Source organism: Ruditapes philippinarum, unplaced genomic scaffold (genome assembly GCF_026571515.1).
Source record: "Ruditapes philippinarum isolate M1 unplaced genomic scaffold, ASM2657151v2 ctg16395_1_1_1_1, whole genome shotgun sequence".
NCBI lineage: Eukaryota > Metazoa > Mollusca > Bivalvia > Venerida > Veneridae > Ruditapes > Ruditapes philippinarum.
The window spans coordinates 1-19476 of record NW_026862169.1 but is presented as its reverse complement, the minus strand read 5'-3'; the positions used below and the strand labels follow the sequence as shown (position 1 = coordinate 19476).

Below are 19476 nucleotides of genomic sequence, written 5' to 3'. Positions count from 1 at the left end.
TTATTTTTTTGTTTTTGGGCCATAATTTTTTGAATTTTTAAGCCCCCATGTGATGGTGAAAACAATTATAAAGCATATAAATATGTATATTTATGTTACAGACTTGAGTGGTGACACTCCTTTGGAAGACAGTTACACCATAACTCGTATGTTTGGAAATGTCCAAGTTACTGTTAAATTTGGAGATCTGCTCGCAGAGGGAACACACTGCATAGTAAATAGTACAAACGAAGACCTGGACATGTCAATTGGTATGACAGTGTTATTTAATCTATTCGCTTTCAAGTGAATTATATCTTAATTAAATTTATATTTAATCTTATTTATAATTTAATTGAATAAAGTCTCGTAATGCAAGTTAAATGGTTATCTGTGTCAACGTGAAACAGTGCCAATGAATGATTTACACATGTTTACAAATCTTTTATCGAAACAGTTATTTATCGTGATGTTTATTTTTTCCTAAAGAAAAAATGAAACATTTACAGCCTAGTAATGCATTAAAAGATCGGATCGCTTTTGAGATCAAAATTGTCTGATGGTTTTAAAGGTTTTAAAACTGAACCAAATATATCTCTATAAGCACTTATCTAAATCACATATCTCAATTATATTACTCATGCTATTTTTACATTGTCAACATAAAATAATTATAAAGAATTCAATTTTGTAGTAACTTTATCTGGTGATTTAACTATTTCCATGACAAACTTCTCACATGGATTGCACAGTTATTTGTCAGACTCAATTAAAATACACTTTATTTTTGTAGGTGCTGTATCCAAAGCTATTTTGCAAAAGAGGGGTCAAAGCCTGCAAAAAGAAATTGATCAGAAAAGTAAAAAAAATGAATATTTAGCAATTGTGTTAGCCTTTCCGTTTTTATATAGTAGAGAGACGTTAAACTATAGCTATTTGTTGTAGTATCTATGATTACCAAGAGAACTAAATGTTATCATGTTAATTATTTTGTGTTCATATAAAATATTCATTTATAGTATAACATTCAGGTAACGTAAGAGTAATCGATGGAAAGAAATTAATACAGTGAAATACATTTGTATTGCATCAAACATATTTATGATTCACATCTAATTATTGGTCATTCAGTCAAAGTGTATTTCATACGTTAATATATATGCTAATTTCAGAGAGTATGATGAACAGTGAGCATTTAGTAATAACTAGTGCTCCAAATCTACCTAGTAAGACAATTTTGCACATTGCTTTGAATGCAAGAAATGGATTACAAAATGATGTATTCAATTGTTTAAACGAAGCAGAAAAACAAAACATGATAAGCATCGCATTTCCAGCTCTTGGCACAGGTAAGTTATTTTTGGAAATATTAGATATAAAGTATTCATAAAGACTTTTTAAAACACATTTTGTAATTATCCAACATCTTGCTTAAATAGAGAAAATAGGAATCTTTAAAGAATGTTCAAAACTACGTAAAAAAAGCCTTTGCCCTAAACGAGGAAACAATTTTATTTATTTTTGTTTTGTTTTGGGTTTTACATCACATCGACACAGTATAGGTCATATCGCGACGTTCCAGCTTTACTGGTGGAGGAAGACCTCATGTGCCCTTCCGTGCATTTCAGACACGAACGGGCACCTGAGTAGAACCACCGACGATCCGTCAGCTAGCTGGATAGCTTCCTCACATGAAAGAATCCAAAGCTACTGTCGGGATTCAAACCCACAGCGGTGAGGGGCAAGTGGTTTGAAGTCAACGACCTTAACCACTCGGCCACGGACGCCCCAAACGAGAAAACAAAGGTCGAAACTAGATGAAATGGAATTTTGAAAGGGAATCAGAGGTTATGAAGCCTAAATATCAAAGATAAAACGTCCATAGCCAAATTTAAAAAGCAGGCAACATAAAAATTATTCAAGTAGGAATATTGGAACCACCCATCTAGAAAAATGCCGATAAAACACTAAAAGTACCAAGAACACAACAAAAATGTCGTACTGAACGATCTTCAAAAATCAGAAATATAACATCTCTGATATATAACTTTCTACAAGCGAATCTTTGTGTATAGATTGTTTTGAGTTAACTAAAAAATGTCATGATTATACTTTATGTGGCTATTTCTTAAGTCTGCATTTTTAAAAAGTAATATTGTTTATTTCATTTGTTCCAAGGAATCACACTTTTCCAGTTTTTGTTTTGTTTTACAACTTTGTTTGCCTAATGTGAATATGATTGTCAGAAGATGCCGATTATTGCACCAAAAGTGACGAAATATGTTACTTGAAACTGGAAATAATGCAAATAATTATGGTAAACAGCGGAAATTTTAAGCTTGTCTAGAATATATTATTTGAAGAAGAGAAGTAACTGAACTCTTACTTAAAACCCATTTCTTTACAGGTGGACTTATATGGGGTGTGCCAAATATACCAAAATGTGCTAAAGGAATGACAAGGGCTGTCAAAACGTTTTCAAGTAAGAACCCGAAACATTTAAGGGATGTGCGGTTTGTGGTTTTTCAAAGAGAAATGTTTAATCCATTTTATACCACACTTGACGCAGAAAGTGAAACGAAAACCAAACAAAATGTGGTATCTCGGATGTTGACACATTTAAAAAACAAGGTACACAGAGATGCAAACATTTAGACACATTAGTATAAATATTTTGCGAATGCATAAACATTTTACAATTCACGCTTCAAATTTACCTGTCTTTTCTATATTTAGATCATAATATACAGTTAGAAACGACTTGTCAATTGCCGTATATATACCTTGTTTTAATTTTATCCATTATTGTGCTTATATTATTGATCCGAGCTATCATCTTAGCTTACCTAAGCACAACAACCTCAAGGTTAACTATTGTGATACCCCCATGTCTGGCGTACGTCGTCAGTTGTCCCGTCGTTCGTCATTTCATTTTTTTACTTAAACAATATGTCTTCCTACACAAATAATTATGAAACTAGACATAAACAAACTAAAAAAAAACAACATAACAGCGATTTCTCCCTCTGAATTTTTTGGTAGTTTTTGATGAAAGTAAATAGAAATAATCAAGGTAGTCCTTTACAAAAGTGCACAAATGGTTCCGTTGAAGGGATCTAGTCTCTTTGATTTGTGAAATACAAATACTTTTTTCTTGTAATTGTGCAATTTTAGCGTTATTTTCCTTTAGATTGTGAAAAAGGACGCACTTATCTGACAATGTGTGAAAAACAGTTCAGATTTAAAAAAAAACAACAAAAAACCCGAACAACAACAACAACAACAACAATAATAAAAAAGAAACAACAACATATAAATTGCAAATTGACGTTTTACGTGATACAATCTGTTCAACAAGATAGCAGTACGTCTTAAAGTATGAAATAACCTTTAAACAACATTTAATTTACAAATCATCAGAAATTACCTTATACAAGATTGTTAAAATCATTACATAGTCTAATAAATAGCATTGCTGTTTGTATGCTTCAATTATAAATAACATGAAAATCATACCACTTTCTTATATACATGTATGTTAACCCGTTTTTAATAGGGTTATTTGCCTATCAATAACAGTGGTTAAATTAAGATATCTTGTGCATGTGTGCATTAAACACAGGCTACCATCATGACCCTCTCTTATGAAAGTCATAAATGATTAAAAGGTTACGATCTTACGAGACGCAGTTTGAGTACAGTCTGTTGTAGTTAACTCCATGAGAGCAAATACAAGCAATCTAAATTATATATTTTACCGTAACGTAATAGTATTACGTCAGCAACGTCATTACGAATTACACGCGTAAACAATATACATTTCCTTTTTAGTATTTGCGCATATGATACGTGCAGATAAAACACAATAAACAGCAAAATGTGAGCACAAATATGAAGAAAGAAAAAAGGTTACTGCATTAACACGCATAATTAACCTCATTTTGAATAAATGCTTTTATACGAAATTTATAAGGCAATCTTCAAGCGTTTACATAAATTTTAATACACTTCTCTTCTGCATCGCTCATTTTGCTCTTTAAATTTCCGATTTTGTCATGGATAAAATCAGCATGCTGATAAAATTGTTGACTTATAATAAAATTGTATTATTTTCCAAATATTTTTTGCCCTAACTAATAGCGACGTTGCTGTTGTCGCTGAAATCGTTCGCGAAATACCACTTCCGTTGTCATGGAAATATCGTAGTGTAATCTGTCTACAGGTATATTATAGTGTACACTGTACAATGTAGCATAACAAAACATGAAAACGAGATAAATGAATATACGGTTTTAGCAATTAAGCTGAAGAAAGATACCATAAGACGCTTTAAAGTCTGCCAATACCCGGGCTCGCTTCCTAAGATACATCCTGTCATATATCTGATCTATGTAGAGCGCTACATGCCACCCAAAAATTATTACTGAAAACTTTACCTTTAAAAACCTTTACAAAGATCAGAGGAGAGCATAATACCATGCATATTAAGTTTGTCGTAAATACAATTCTCGTGGTAGTATAAATCTTCAATGTTCGCGCATTTTCATACTACATTATTCCTTTTGTACATTTCATACAGGTATTTTGAGGTAGATGTAATTCAAATGCTATGTTACACCTGCGATGTAACTATATGTTATGATTACTTTACATATAATCTTGCAGTAGAAGTCATGCAAAAAAAATAAAATAAATAAATAAATAAAAAAAAAATTGACAAATATTTACACCCATATCCTTACACAAATTTATTTCTTCTTTCACTTTTATAAACTTTAAATTACTGGACAGCAATGAAACCGGTAACATAGTCACTGAGATTTATCGTATTTTCACACACTTGTAAACTATGAAAATGTTTGCACTATGTTGATTTTCACATGGGGCGGCTTATTTAATGTTTTAATCGATTGAATGGATTATCCCTTTTCCGTAAGTTTTAACTATCTGGTGACACAGGCCAGATTACACAGATGCTTATCATGTACAACAACACTACATTATAGGTGAACAATTCGGAAAACTCTGATGAAAGTCAAAAAGATTCTGATGTCAACAAAGTTACATTTTGCATCTATTCATTCGGCGAAGATGAAATGGACAAAGCGATAAGGAAACTAGATTCATTTCTTGAAAAAGAAATGGAGTCAAAGATATTCACTGATTACATTATACAGCAACTTGATACGAATCAGGTATTTGAATGTATTATATATTACATATATCTAAAAAACATTATCACATTATTCCTTTTATCTTTTCCGATAAAGTAAAAATGGTATAAAAACGGATACTACCGGCAAATGGACTGAAGCATATGTAAATTTTAAAGAATAAAATTGATTTAATGACTAATTGTAAGAAAATCGGTAACTCGGGTATGTGGATGACCACTCGTCCTCCCTGCAGTAATACTGAATTTGTCATAAACTGAATAAAATTCACCCAAAATAGTGAAATAATCTTTGCCCAAAGTGTACTTAATGTCGGGAAGTAAATAAATGTATATGACATTTTATCGGACTGGTTTATTCTGCAAATTTAACAAATGGACATCTTTTGGTTTGAAACATTATTCTTCGTTTAACGTTACAATGATATTATAATGATTGTCTTAAAATATTATTTCCCCACCGTAAATTAATAATGGTACCCATGTTCGGCTGTATTTTATTGACACAATAGTCCTATGCAAAAATCGTAATACACTCACAAAAGTTTCTCTCGGAGTTTTTTGACATGACAAGACTAGAAATGATTTTTCCAATTTAATCTTCCATTTGATGTAGGTCTAGACCAAAATTACAAAAATTTTTGCTCAGTCCGTTTGTCTAGAATAATTATTCTTATTGTGAAAAATGACCAGGCATTGTAAAGCGTTGCAACGCTTTTCACTCAAAACTGAATAAAAATAACAAAAATTCGATTTTCTATTTATTTATGACTGCATTTCCGAATAGTCTTTTGCATATTTATCTATTTAAAGTACGCCAGCTAATCCATGTAAGAAATTCAAATTTTATGTTATAGACTTTTGTACCTTTAAAATTCCATTGAGGGTAGATGCTACTCAAAATCGAACCGAGTTTTATGATGGTCTTATTATGAGTCCATTTGGTGTTAGTTTTTGAAAGTTTAAGGCTTTCATTTAAACTATAAAGTGTAACAATTAACACCAATGATTTTAATTTTCATTGCAGGTTGGGGAAATTAGATCAATCGCACTTCAACATAACAGTGAAATTAAAATAGACAAACAAAAATGTATGATAAAGATTTGCGGAATGAAAGACAATTTTTTCGAGGCATATGATAAAATTCAGAGGTATTTTTGATATGAGTAACAAACAGCCGCAAGTCTATAATAATAATAATAATATGAATTAATTCTGCCAAATATCTGAAGTATATTGTTTATAACCAGATATACAGCTGATCCGTGTTTTCTTTCCACTTTTGTTTTGTTGGTGAATTATACTTGTATGATAAAGCAAATAAACACACACATAAAGCAAATGCAAAGAACATGCATTTGATTTGATACCTGATAATGCAATAATGCAAAATTAAATGAACTTCCAGAACATACTATTGACTGACAGACTGTCAAATCTATTGCTTACTTATTCTCATCATCAGTTACATGTTTAACGTAAATATAAATTTTGCATTTCATTATGACAATTTACCTCATTTTTGATGATTGTGGAGAGTAGTTTTTGATATTAAATACAATTTCTCTGGCATTTTTTAAAGTTTCATCAAGAATGCAATTCAAATAGACTACATGTCCAACATTGCCCAATGGTATTTCATTGAAGTAACATACGATGGGGACGAGGTTCTTGAGTATGACAGAGATCTCAACTTAAAGATAGAAACTGCATACAAACAAAATGATAGACAGATGGGATACAGGTAAATAGTTTCTTTCACTAAGTTGTTGCATATTAGAATGTCAATTTTGACACATATGTTAGAAAATTATTTTCATATATTTATCCATTTTTGAAGTTCATGATTGTTATTTTCATTGCATTACATAAATCATTTATTTCTTTAGTTCGTTTGATTTTAAATCTATACTATTTCTCTTTTACAAAACCAAATTAAAAAATGTTCGAGTAAAAATTCAATACGGTAAATTGCTATCTCTTAAAAGAAATGAGTTAGGCCGCTGGTGATTCTTGTCATAAAAGTCAGTCAAGTATACTCGTTTTTGTAGAATTCACTAGTGGTAAATATGTCGTTATTGTTTTCCTTCTTTTCAATGATAAGCATGTCGACTGTAATAAATCATATACCGGGGAAGTTTTAATTATGATAGCGTGTTTACGTGTTTATTTCAAAACAATCCCCGTTTGTTAAAGTTTTGCCGACATTTCCTTGACATCTAAAAAGAAATAAAAAAGATACATATATGATTCCAATATTACTATTTTTAATACACATAATGAATATTTTCACAGAAAAACGAACAATGCTTTGATTTACACAAACTGTTGAAGCGATTTAGGACATAAGTAATGTTTTACAAATTCAATTTATATTTCATTTTTATACATGTAAGTCTATTTATTTTTCACTATGCCATTGTAAGCAATACATTTGATCGAATATATATGTTAATTTTTCTAGAAGGATTTTTATAAGTACCACCTCATTACTGTTTCAATTATTTAATAACATTATGTTTGTCTCTATAGCTATGATGGAAAGAAATACATAATTGACTTTGAAAGAATGGAAGAATATCCCGAAGATGACAAGTCAAACGTGTTAAAGGTGCTCAGGAGAAATGTTGTTAAGGGTATGAGTGGAGTTAACATAAAATTATTGTATGCGATTTTCTCACAAAAGGAATTAACCATAGAACAGTGACTATAAGATGTGAATGAATTAAAGGCATTGTTCAAATTTACTGTCAAAATCTTTTTTTTTAATAAGCAAAAATGCATACGAAGTCGTTTTACATTTTGCAAGAGAAATCAGATAAAAATAGCTTTGAAGTTATTGAATAAAATTAATCACAGACCCGTGCCGATTTTACGACTCCATAAAATGCTTTTGCATCGCCGTTCGTGCAAATATTTTAACGTGACGTAATTTGCGTTACACAAACATTGTGTAAAGACGCGTTAAGGTAGAATTTCCGACGAATGCTGTAGAATTTAAGATATTTTGTCCGCCTTTGGCGTTGTGATACCAGTGACAGTTGACAAGGATACGCAACGACATCATGTTCAAAAACGGGCTTTGATGGTCAACTTTGACGTCTTGTGTACAAAAATTGGCTGAAACTATTGGAATAAAATCAACAAAACATAATGAGAAATATGGTCAACTTTCTGCATGCCAATTTTCAAGAGGCTACTCAAAAGTTTGCAAAGGGTCGCATTCTGCCTTCGAAGAAAATTGACTCTTTTGCACTTTAAACAGCCTTTATTTCTTTATTTTGGAAATGTGATAAATAGAATGTAACATTCGCAAGGTTCCTTAATTTCTTGAACTCGTTGAATGAATTCAGTATTGAATCTACATCTTTGAAATACTTTTATTGCAGAGATTTATTGAAATCTACTAGGAAATTCTTTCTGAATATGTCTAATTTGAATAAAAGAATGCACAAACTATATTTGGGAAGCTGCATTCACTATATCTGGTCAAGTTTATCTGGCCATTTTGTAAAGAAAGAAAAACAACTAAAATCTGCAAGTTATATGATATTTTTGTATTCATACAGTTTCAACCTACAGTGTGTAGGTTTTAAATCGCAACATATCTTCTCTGTGTGTACTCGAAAGATCTTTATTGTATATTATACACTGTATAGTACTTATAAGTTCTTTCAAATATCAAGTTTAAGCCTAACATATCTTTAAAGGAAGAAGAAATTTTGTTGAAGTAGACTTAAACTTATAGACAATAAGATAATATCTCAAGCAATTATCATGTTTCTTACGATTTCAGGAGGTGCAACTGATATTCCACCTAGGTGGGGTGATTTACAAGGAGGGAATCTTAGCGTGGTTGATCTTAAACAAGATGAACAAGAGTACAAAGATATGGAACAGATATTTCTAAACTCTGTCTATCAATACAATTTCAACGTTAAAAAGGTAATTTGTTGAAACAATAAGTCAAACAGTTTTGAAGGCCTAATCATATCACATACTTTCTTTATTTATTTAAGTAATATGTAAGTATTTTCCTTTAGCATTTAAGGTGACAACGGAGTCAATTATCACTGAAAATACCTAAAATGAGATTTTTTGCTAAGTAGATTTATCAACCTTTTCTGAACACATTCGTGATTTAATTTTGGAAGCAGTTAGTCCAAAAAATGTGTTTTTAAACGTTTTAAAACGGTACCTATACTATTTGTATCTGAAATTCGCGTAACCTGTCGATTATCGATAACGCTCCGCCCCCTGTTGAGGCATCAATAAGGGAAATCGGTAGTTCCATATATCCGTGAATTACAGGTCCATACTGGTCCATACTTCTCGTAATACATGTATCGTACAACTACCGTTCATTTTTATGAACATCTCAACATTTAGCCTTTTTTATAAATTAAGAAATTGTCGGCCAATGTACGTAACATAATGTATGAAACATAAATAATTAAGCATAGCGGCAAATCGCACGACCACGGGGTTGATTGAAAATGTAGTTGCTAAAATATCCATAATGTGTGAAAATAATATGTCTGTCCCGTTCATCTGATAGATATTACATTGAGTTGATAGACTTTTGTACGGATTCAAGGGCTTACTTTACATTCAACCTCGTTTTCTAACAATGTCAAGTAAAACAACAACAAAAACAGACAACATTTTTTATGTGAACGCCTATATGACTTGTGGTAAGGTGTCCCTGACAAATTTCTAAACCATTTTAGATTGTCTAAGGATGATTATTTCTCTATGAATAAAAAACAAGATATTAAAATATATTCTCAGTGAAAATAAATTGGACGCCAGTAAATCGGACACAGTACTAATAAATCTGGGACAAAGTATGAAATTTATTGTCTATCCCGGTAGAAACTGGATCTCTATGCCGTGCATAGATGATATTCATGATAATAGAATCAAGAAGGCCAGATCATAATGATCGAGTAATACCTTTTATTTCTATTAAAATATGTGAAGCATTATTAATTTGGTGGAAAAAATATATAATATCCCGTTCTTATTTGTACATCGATCTACCATGGACTTTAAAAGACTGTCAGAAGCTCAGTTTTTTGTTATTTTATTTTATATTTTAACGGAATTTCATACACGAATACACAGGCAGAGTGACACTGGTATAATACAATAATAATGCTGATGATAATAAAAATAAACTTCAAAAAGGAAACAATTAAATACCCCGCTAGCGGTGCGCAAATGCGTTCCATTTCCCCCCACTGAGTGCCTCAAATTTTACCGATAGTCACGTGACATGTGCGACAGATACCAGACGGACAGTAAATCACGTTAAGAATTGAAGAAATTTCGGCTATAAACTGATATTAATCAGCAGCTTTTTAATTGGTCAGATGTCACTGGGTCATAAAATGTTGTTAGAGTATGTTACCGCAACTTGTGACCCTCTGGTGCGATATTTGTGTATTATGCAATTATTTAGCGTGAAACGTAGGGGTCCGAGAGAGAACAGCCGATTTATGACACTTCGTTTGACGCGGGTCGGACTAACTTTGAATCGGCATTACTTTTTTAATAATCAAGCGATTAACATGCGGTTTAAAGCACATGAAAGGAAATTCATTCACGGTTGGAACCGTGTCAGGGATTTTTGTTTGCTCAATCAGCGACTTAATTATCTTTAATTACGTAATATGTATGGTGAAAAAAGTCGCATAAAATGTTTGACGTTACGTAATATTTTTTTGAGAAAAGATAGAAAAAATTTGAGACACGGTTCCCCAGATAATATAAGTATGGTTATTTTCCAAAAGTTTGATGACAAAAAAATAAAAAATGACTTTGATATGACGATTTAAAATTTTAGGATTTTTATTCAAAATCAATTATTTACAAAGGCATTTTTTCAAATATGTTTTTTTTATGATGATCAACGACATTTAATGCACAAAGATTAAATAAATAACAATTATTACTAAAATAACTTGGTTTAAATGACATTTATGTGAGTACCACGAAAAGTGTCTGTTGTCACCTTAAATAGTACCATCTCATAACACCAAGAGCTAGAGTTTAAATATCCGGTATGAAAACATCTTCAAGTAAAATTTAAAAATATAGTTTAAAGATGGATAGAGTGCTCATTGTCTTCGTTTGTCTCTTAAAATTAACATAAAAATAGTTCCAATCAACCAGGCAAGCACTTGATTTGATTTCAAATAGATATTTGTTACTTTATACCGTGTCTGGATGTGTGGCATACATAACCCAACACGTGCATCTTTAAAGTCATTTAAATGCTATAAGGTTAAAGGATAAATCGTATGTGGTGTCTTCTTTGCTCTTTTCATTTCCAAACGGATTGCTTAAACATTTGGCAGATGTGTTCACCTTCATCAGAGCGTTATGTTACGCACAAAAATCATGTCAAATATCGTGGGTATCCGTATACTATGGACTCATTTCAGGCAAAAAATGTGTCATGTTTGGTGGATAATACTATAGAAATGGTGTCCATATGTTGTTATGGTAGAGATTGTATTTGACTTTCCCAAACGTATTTCTTAAGAGATGACCAATTTTAAACCAATTAATTGCATATACCAATAGTAGGGATAAACGATGTACAGTGCCTTTCTAAATTCATAAAAAGAAGGCTGTTTAAGTATTATGACAAGAATAAACTGCTTTTTATCGATTTTATATAGCGAATCAGCACGCCACATTTGTATATTCAAGAAATAAACACAGATGCCTATGACATAAGATACCCAAATCAGATATACGAGACCTATTTTCATAATCTCAAAAGTGACTGAATTGTCATGGCACTTGTCTGTCATGACGCTTGCCCGTATATCTGTTCCGTCCGTCTGTCTCTCTAAACAACCGCTATCCACAGCGCTGTCTGCTCAATTACACGCTATTTTTATTCTTAATAGGAAGACTGGTCATTTCCAGGAAATGACTCATTAGTGAAGCAGATTAAAGGTCATACTTAAAGTGACACTTATAGTAATGTCTTTTCCATGTCACTCTTTAAAACTGGATTTTAACATTAAAAATCTATTAAATCTGTGAAATGTTGATTTTCTTTTCACTGGTCATAATTAATGTCTTTTTTAATCTTATAAATAGTTCCCACCTCTAACTTATAGTAAGGTTTTGACAAGATGACTTGCGAAAGTTTCCGGTAAATTTAGATGATCAGATATGTTTTTAAAAGTTGAAGCTGTAAAGTTCTTTTTCGGACAGAGTCCGTCTGTTATCAGTTTGACTTCCTGTAAAATTAACAGGAAAGGACTGAATATAAGAAGAATTTTCATTGGTCATTTTAAATTACAAACTGAAATGGGTGAATCTCATTGGTCATTCTGCAATAAATTGTAAAGTAGAGTTCTTACCTTTCTAAAGTAAGATATAAATGATAGTTCTTACCATTTTAAGGATAGCTCTAAAATAAAATGTAAGAGATAGTTTTGTCACTTTAAAATAAAATGTTAAGGATAGTTCTAAAATATAATGTAAAGGAATAAGAATATATAGTTTTTTTATTTTTAGGTTAATTTGTAAGTGATAACAAAATTTATAGTCAAACGTAAAACAAGTAAAAGGTACACTTAATTAGAAGTAGTCCTTCTTTGAAACTCATCAATATCAATATGCTATGATTTATTTTCAATGTTTACAAAATGGGTATTTTCTTACAAGAAATTATCATTATGTCATTGTTGTACAAGCATTGCAAACATTTCTTTCTGTATTGAAAACCTTAAAAATAGCATAGCATAATTTTATATGTTAACCAGTTTTACTTCGGCCGAGTATCTTTTTTTAAAGAAACTTCCTGTTTTAGAAAATGATAACATACTAGAGACACTTTAATATAGTCAAATATAGTCCTTATACTATAAATAAGGACATGAAAGGGCAGTTTAGAAGGGATTTAATCATTTCTTAATGAATAATCGTACATTGATGAGATACATAAATTAAATAACATTTTCGAACATTATAGTTGTGTATTGGCAAAATTAACACCCATGTTACATTACACTTAGATCCAGAGAGTGCAAAATAAAACGCTTTGGGAACAATACCAAAGCAAACTAAAACAATTAGAAGAAAAAAATAAACCAGGAACGCAAAATGAAAGAATGTTATGGCATGGTACAAGAGTTGACGCAGTTGACAGCATATATGCCCATGGATTCAATAGGAGTTTTTGTGCACAAAATGGTAAAAGAATATAAAAAACTATTGATTTTTACTGCAATATAGATTAAATTAAGTAAGGACCTTTAAATTAACAGAGATATTTCGTATCTCAAATGTATCATATGTTAAATACTACAGTCATGTTCAATACTCATGCTCAATACACGTCTTGTATTTTTATGCACTGCTTTATTTTTTTTTAATCGGTCACGTTATGAAACGTGCCATTCAATTAAATTTATTGTTTCTACTTCATTTCCTATATTCAATACAATGAATATGTCTGATGAAAGATTGTACAAATGTGTTTAAAATGCTTTTCTTGGTTCTATTTCACTTGTGGAATGATAAAAGTACGAGTATATCGATTTAGAACTGATACTTATCGTTTAAATGAGACACTTTAAAATTACTTTACCTTGCTGTTCAGTTTACTTGATATACCATATGTACAAACCTGATAATTTTTTCAGCTGTTGCCTTTGGCAAAGGTGTCTATTTTGCCGTTGAAGCTGATTACTCATGTGATAATACTTACTCTGTACCAGACCCAAATGGTGTGAAGAGAATGTATTATTGTCGAGTACTCACTGGTGAATACACCAAAGGGTCACACGGACTGCGACAACCTCCAGAAAAACCTTCCGGTGGACCACACAGCCTGTACGATTCTGTTATTAATGACCCTAATAACATCAAAATGTTTGTTGTTTTTAACGATACCCAAGCATACCCAGAATACATATTGTCCTTCAAATAAAGAATAGCTGAGTTTTATGTGATGGTTTTAAGTCTTACAATTCATACAGAAAAGTAACAGTGAATGGTACAATAGACTTCAAGAAATCTCTTAAAAGTAATACGAGTGACAAAATTGGTACTGTTATTTTAAGTAACAAATGTTCATGATTTGAATAAAATGACGAACAGTAAAAACTGATAAAAATGTTTAAATATAATGCAAAAATATATATGATTGACTTTTGTATGTGAAGTCTTTTCAAATTAGTCATTTATGTACTACATTTTTGTCAAGATTAGCTTTAGTTTGTCATATGGACATGTTTTTATAAAGTAATATTTTGTTGCATGTTAACCTCTATTTACAATTTTTGTTTCAAATTCTTCAATATTTTTTTTTTACTTTTTAATGAAATAATTTAAATGGTTGTTTTTTTCAAATTGAAATGATACATTATAACTGAACACAAAAACTGAGAAAAAGAATTCGTTATTTTCTATAGATTGCGAAACCTTTTCTCTATAGAAAATTTAAATGCTTTTGTTTGCGCTCTAGTTGATTTGAAGATACATTTTCATTGCATATCAATTTTTTTTATATATCGTGATAAGTTAGATTAAATTATTTTCATCATTTATTTTCTTCATCTTGACAACGAGTCGGATTACGACTTAATTGTACACGGCGATCTCATGGCCATGGGATCATATATACTTGGAAAGTACGCTCATGGGGTTTAAAATATTTACAATATACAAACGTGCCGCTTAAAATGAGCTTGATAAATATCTCTTTATTAAATAATCGTAAAAGTCACAGTGAACTTGAAATAAGTCAGTTGTCATTGAGTTAGCTCATGTTTCCTTTATATTTATCTTTCACTTTTCTGTTCTTAATGTATGTTTTATTATTTGCACCATCTTGTTCTAATATTTGTTATAATCATAGTAAAGACTTTAATACAGAAATTAGCAACGCATTATTTATATTAATTGAAAGTAATACTATATTTCATTATAACTTGCATCTTGATGTGTATTAGTCTTTACATAATACGCTGAAGTCAATTAAAGCGTTATTTATAAGGAAGTTGCATTGTCGATAAACACCATTGTCCTTATATTCATATGTGAGCCAAAAAAATTTTGAAAAAAAATACTTCTACAATTTATTTTCATATTTTGAATTGCTTATAACGAATAAGATATTGACATGTTAAAACTGATGTAAAATATGATGCTTGATATATAAGTAAGTGTGTATATTTGTAGATTTTGTTCAAAATAGTTTTGCAGGAAAGAGCAGTCAAAGTGAAAATCCGTAATGACATTACTTAAGGAAAGAGATAGTGAGATCCATTAAATGATGAAAAAGCTAATTTTAATTGATTAGATACTAATGATACATATATAGTGAATGATTTTAGTTATTGATAAAGATACAAATAGAAATAGTTTTAAATTGATATTAAATGAGAAGACGCAAACGTAAATTTTACTTCTTTTTTAATTTGTAGATTTCCCTGTTGTATATTCAAAAGGTTTATGATAGCTTTTCTTTTCATTAATTGTTCCATTTTTATTAGGAAAGTATTGTACAGAATGAAAATGAAAGTCAAACAGTAAAAGAGATATAGAAATAATAACAACTCAATTTTCCCAAGTATTGTTGATAGTCATTTCAAGCAAAGATCTTGTTTTTTTAATTTTTTTTGTACCTATTTTACAATGTTGATTATTGATCTATTAAATGATATATGTAACAAGAAAATTTGCATCGTATGTACTTTTTTCGTATATCAGTAAGGTAAATGGCATTATAGTGTTATTTTATATCCCGATGGTAGAAAAAGAAACAAATATGTAAAATTCATGTTGATTTGTACGAATAGACCGATTGTGTGCTGAAATATTCCCGATTGTGTGCTGAAATATTTTTTTCTTTTAAAAATATTTAACCCCCTAGTTTTAAAAGAAATGTCTTAAAATAATACTTGATGCATGCCTTTGTGTTTTTCTTTGAAAAAAGGTGAGAGCAACATTTTATGACAATATAATAACTCTTTTTAATTAAAATAAAAGGCTCTGTACATAATGATGATTAAAGTGATTTTAATTAATGTAAAGATAGTTATATATTGATTTCAAAATAGTTATATCTTTGAAACTAATTATGATTAATTATATTTATCCAGTATAGCTTGAGTAATATGTGTTTAAATTTTTATGTTGATATTAGTACTTTCAGATAAATTCAAAGAAGAATATAGAAAATATACAGATAGTTAGCTAATGCCTATGCTGAACACACATTTAAAATGAATTTGAAAACTTTCTATGTAACAAATAAAACGACTGGTTTGAGAACACATCTTACTTTATCTCGTATATGAACATACAATTTAGTTATTGAAACTTGACAATATTAACTAAATAACGATTGCATTCACCAACGGAATAGTCGAAGCTGAGTGCCATTTTACATTATTTTGCATATATAAATTTTAACAAGGAAGCTTTTGATTGATATAAATAACATTGCATTTGTATATCTTATAAACTATAATAATTTCTTATAAACATTTAGAGCAGAATATTTGTGAAGAAATATTTAAATGTAAAATCGATTGTTGTATTTTGTGTGTTTACTGTATAAGCTGTAGTTAAGTTATGAACAGGTGTATGTTCCTTATGAACTTATGCATATTAATATGTAACGTATTAACTAGTTAGTATGAATACTAAGTTATGAAAATGTGTATGTTTCCTATGAGCTTATGTATATTAATATGTATAATATGAACTAATAAGTATTAATGCTAAGTTACGAAAATGTGTATGTTTCTTATGCATATTATTATATAACGTATGAACTAGCTATATATTTAGTATGAATGCCAAGTTATGAAAATATGTATGATCCTTTTGAACTTATGCATTTTATTATTAAACATATGAAGTAGTTATTATGAACTTATTGTTTATGCTGTTGAATGTTATTTGTTTGATAATTTTATAAAGATGAGTTAAGTTGATTAAGTGGGATAGGTTCAATCTCATAGACAAATATCAATAGAACATGGTGATTACTAAAATGTTATTATTGTTAGTGGGACACAGATTATCATGGTTTCGTGGATAGGACTATCCAAGATTTTAAGTTCACACTAAATTTGATGTCGTTTTTTAAACGATTATTTTTTAAAAGATATTTGCATTTTAATTTCTTATTTTTTAATCCGCGAAATTAAGAACCGACGATACTGTGTTTTTCCCAAAATGTCATGCCCACGAAATGAAATGAATTCATTCTAGATCGATTGAAGTAATAACTTTATATGGGGACTTTATTGTTATGTAAGACGTTATGAGACAATTTTGTTTAAGAGTTTAAGTAGAACAGAATATATACATGTAGATGAGATATCTTTTGTAAACAACTGTTTTAATTATATCATATAATATTAATAAGTTAATAAGTGTAATAAGTGTATTCATTCATGTGACTCTTTAAAAGTTTTATTTATATGCCTTTATTTTTTTTTAAATAATGGTATAAATAATAATAATTTAAAATAATAATAATTGTAAGTTAAAGTGGTTGCTAACTTTGAAAACATTTCTTTGATTAAACTTGTTTCTTCCCCTTACAAACACTATATTTAACGTTTTATTTATATGTCTCTGTTTTCCTTTTTGTTTAAAATTATGGTTTTGTATGCTAGAGAGGTTGCTTAGTTCGGAAATGACATTTCTTTTAATAAACTTTTTTCCCCTTACAAGCACTTTATTTACCATCAAAACAAGAATATGATTTTTGGCTCACCTTCTCTTAAGGTTAAATTGTTCAATAAGAAATATAAATAATGGAGATGGAAGTCAAACTTAAAGTTTTGCTGTTTCTGCTATTTGACCAACAAATGTTGTTTCATATTTATTTTATTAAAATCTTACATTTGTCAAACTTTCTACTTTAAAGACAGATGTTAACATACCTATTAAGTGGTGTAGGAATCACGGCAGTAAGACTGAATTTACCAGAGTAGATTTCAGCCACCGCATCGTCCCTTGGAAGGCAATCAGTTTATCAGTACTAGTTGCCTTCATTTTTGCAAGGAACGAATAACTTCTGTACTGAAAATTGCGAATGACCTTAGATCGTTACCTGTACCGTCCGGGAATCGAACCCGGTTCGCGCGATTTACTGTCCAACGTTCTTCCTTTTGAGCTAATCGGACGGTACATGCCTTACAAGACTGGTCATTTGCAACATGACAATCAAAAATAGTATACTTGATTTTTCGCTTTTAAAAACCCTATTACAAGAAGAGAAACTGATAGCAAACATCATGGATCCTGTTCAGACTGCGCGGATGCACAGGCTGGTCTGGATCTATGCTGGTCGCAAACGCACTATGATTTTTTGTCATGGCGCTGCTCATATATAGACAATACAAGCTTTTAATACTAGTTGATAACTGATATATATTTTAAAAATACAGAGTGAAAGGAAATACCTTCGTAACAAGATTGCATTCACATCTTATATTATTTAAATTCTTTCAAATGCCAGTAGAAAAGTTTACCCAGTCATTATTTGAGCATAAACTTTAAATACTTTAAGTAAATTTTAAAACCATTCAAACCACGTGTCATTTTGTCTGAAACGCTGTCGGTAAAAATGTTCAGACGCAATGACTCAATCTTAAAACCTCTTGTTATTTGATATTTAATAAAACAGGTATAAAAGATATGCGTTTTGTATAAATTTGATTTATATGTAAACTTGATACCGGAATATATTAGTCCTATTCAACATCATAACAAAATCGCCACTCCCGTTGTTTGTTATTTAGTTGTTTTTTTTTTGTTGTCTGTCACCAAATTACTTTTACAAATCTAATTTTGTACAATATCCGTGCTTTTAAGTAACAGATACACAACAATTTTACATATATGTATGATAGACACCCATGGGAAGAAGTGTTAAAAAAGCTTATAAACTTATGAAGAAATAACTTTTGATCTATAATGGAAATTATTTTCATTACACATTTTCTTATATTCTAACCAGATTTATTTAATTTGTATTTTTCATGTTAAATTTGCTATTAATTAGGTTAATAAGTAAAACCATAAGTTTGCTTAAACCTTTAACCAGAAAAAAATCTACATTTTCTATTTACTTCTTAAAGACATTTAACATATTGTACACGTGGTACGTAGTTTTGTTTATGTTATGCTTTCTAAAATTTATCTTGGAAATGAATGCTATGAATAAATGATACATTTTCTTATATTTTGTACCAGATTTATACCTTGCATTTTTTCCATGTTAATTAGCTGTTTTAGACTCCAATAAAAGGTAAATATTAAAGACAAA

At 30.1% G+C, this 19476-nt stretch overlaps 1 protein-coding gene across 1 annotated transcript; it reads left to right on the top strand.

Annotated features, from left to right (window-relative positions):
* Positions 1-101: 101 nt before the first annotated feature.
* LOC132718171 (protein mono-ADP-ribosyltransferase PARP14-like) lies at positions 102-14452 on the top strand (the record flags this gene model as incomplete). The annotated part of the gene is made up of 11 exons (XM_060701799.1): positions 102-251; positions 773-838; positions 1152-1328; positions 2387-2610; positions 4986-5174; positions 6180-6304; positions 6736-6897; positions 7686-7789; positions 8950-9098; positions 13196-13373; positions 13826-14452. Coding segments are annotated over 11 exons (1811 nt in total), but the record flags the coding sequence as incomplete, so codon positions are not given.
* Between the last annotated feature and the right edge of the window lie 5024 nt (positions 14453-19476).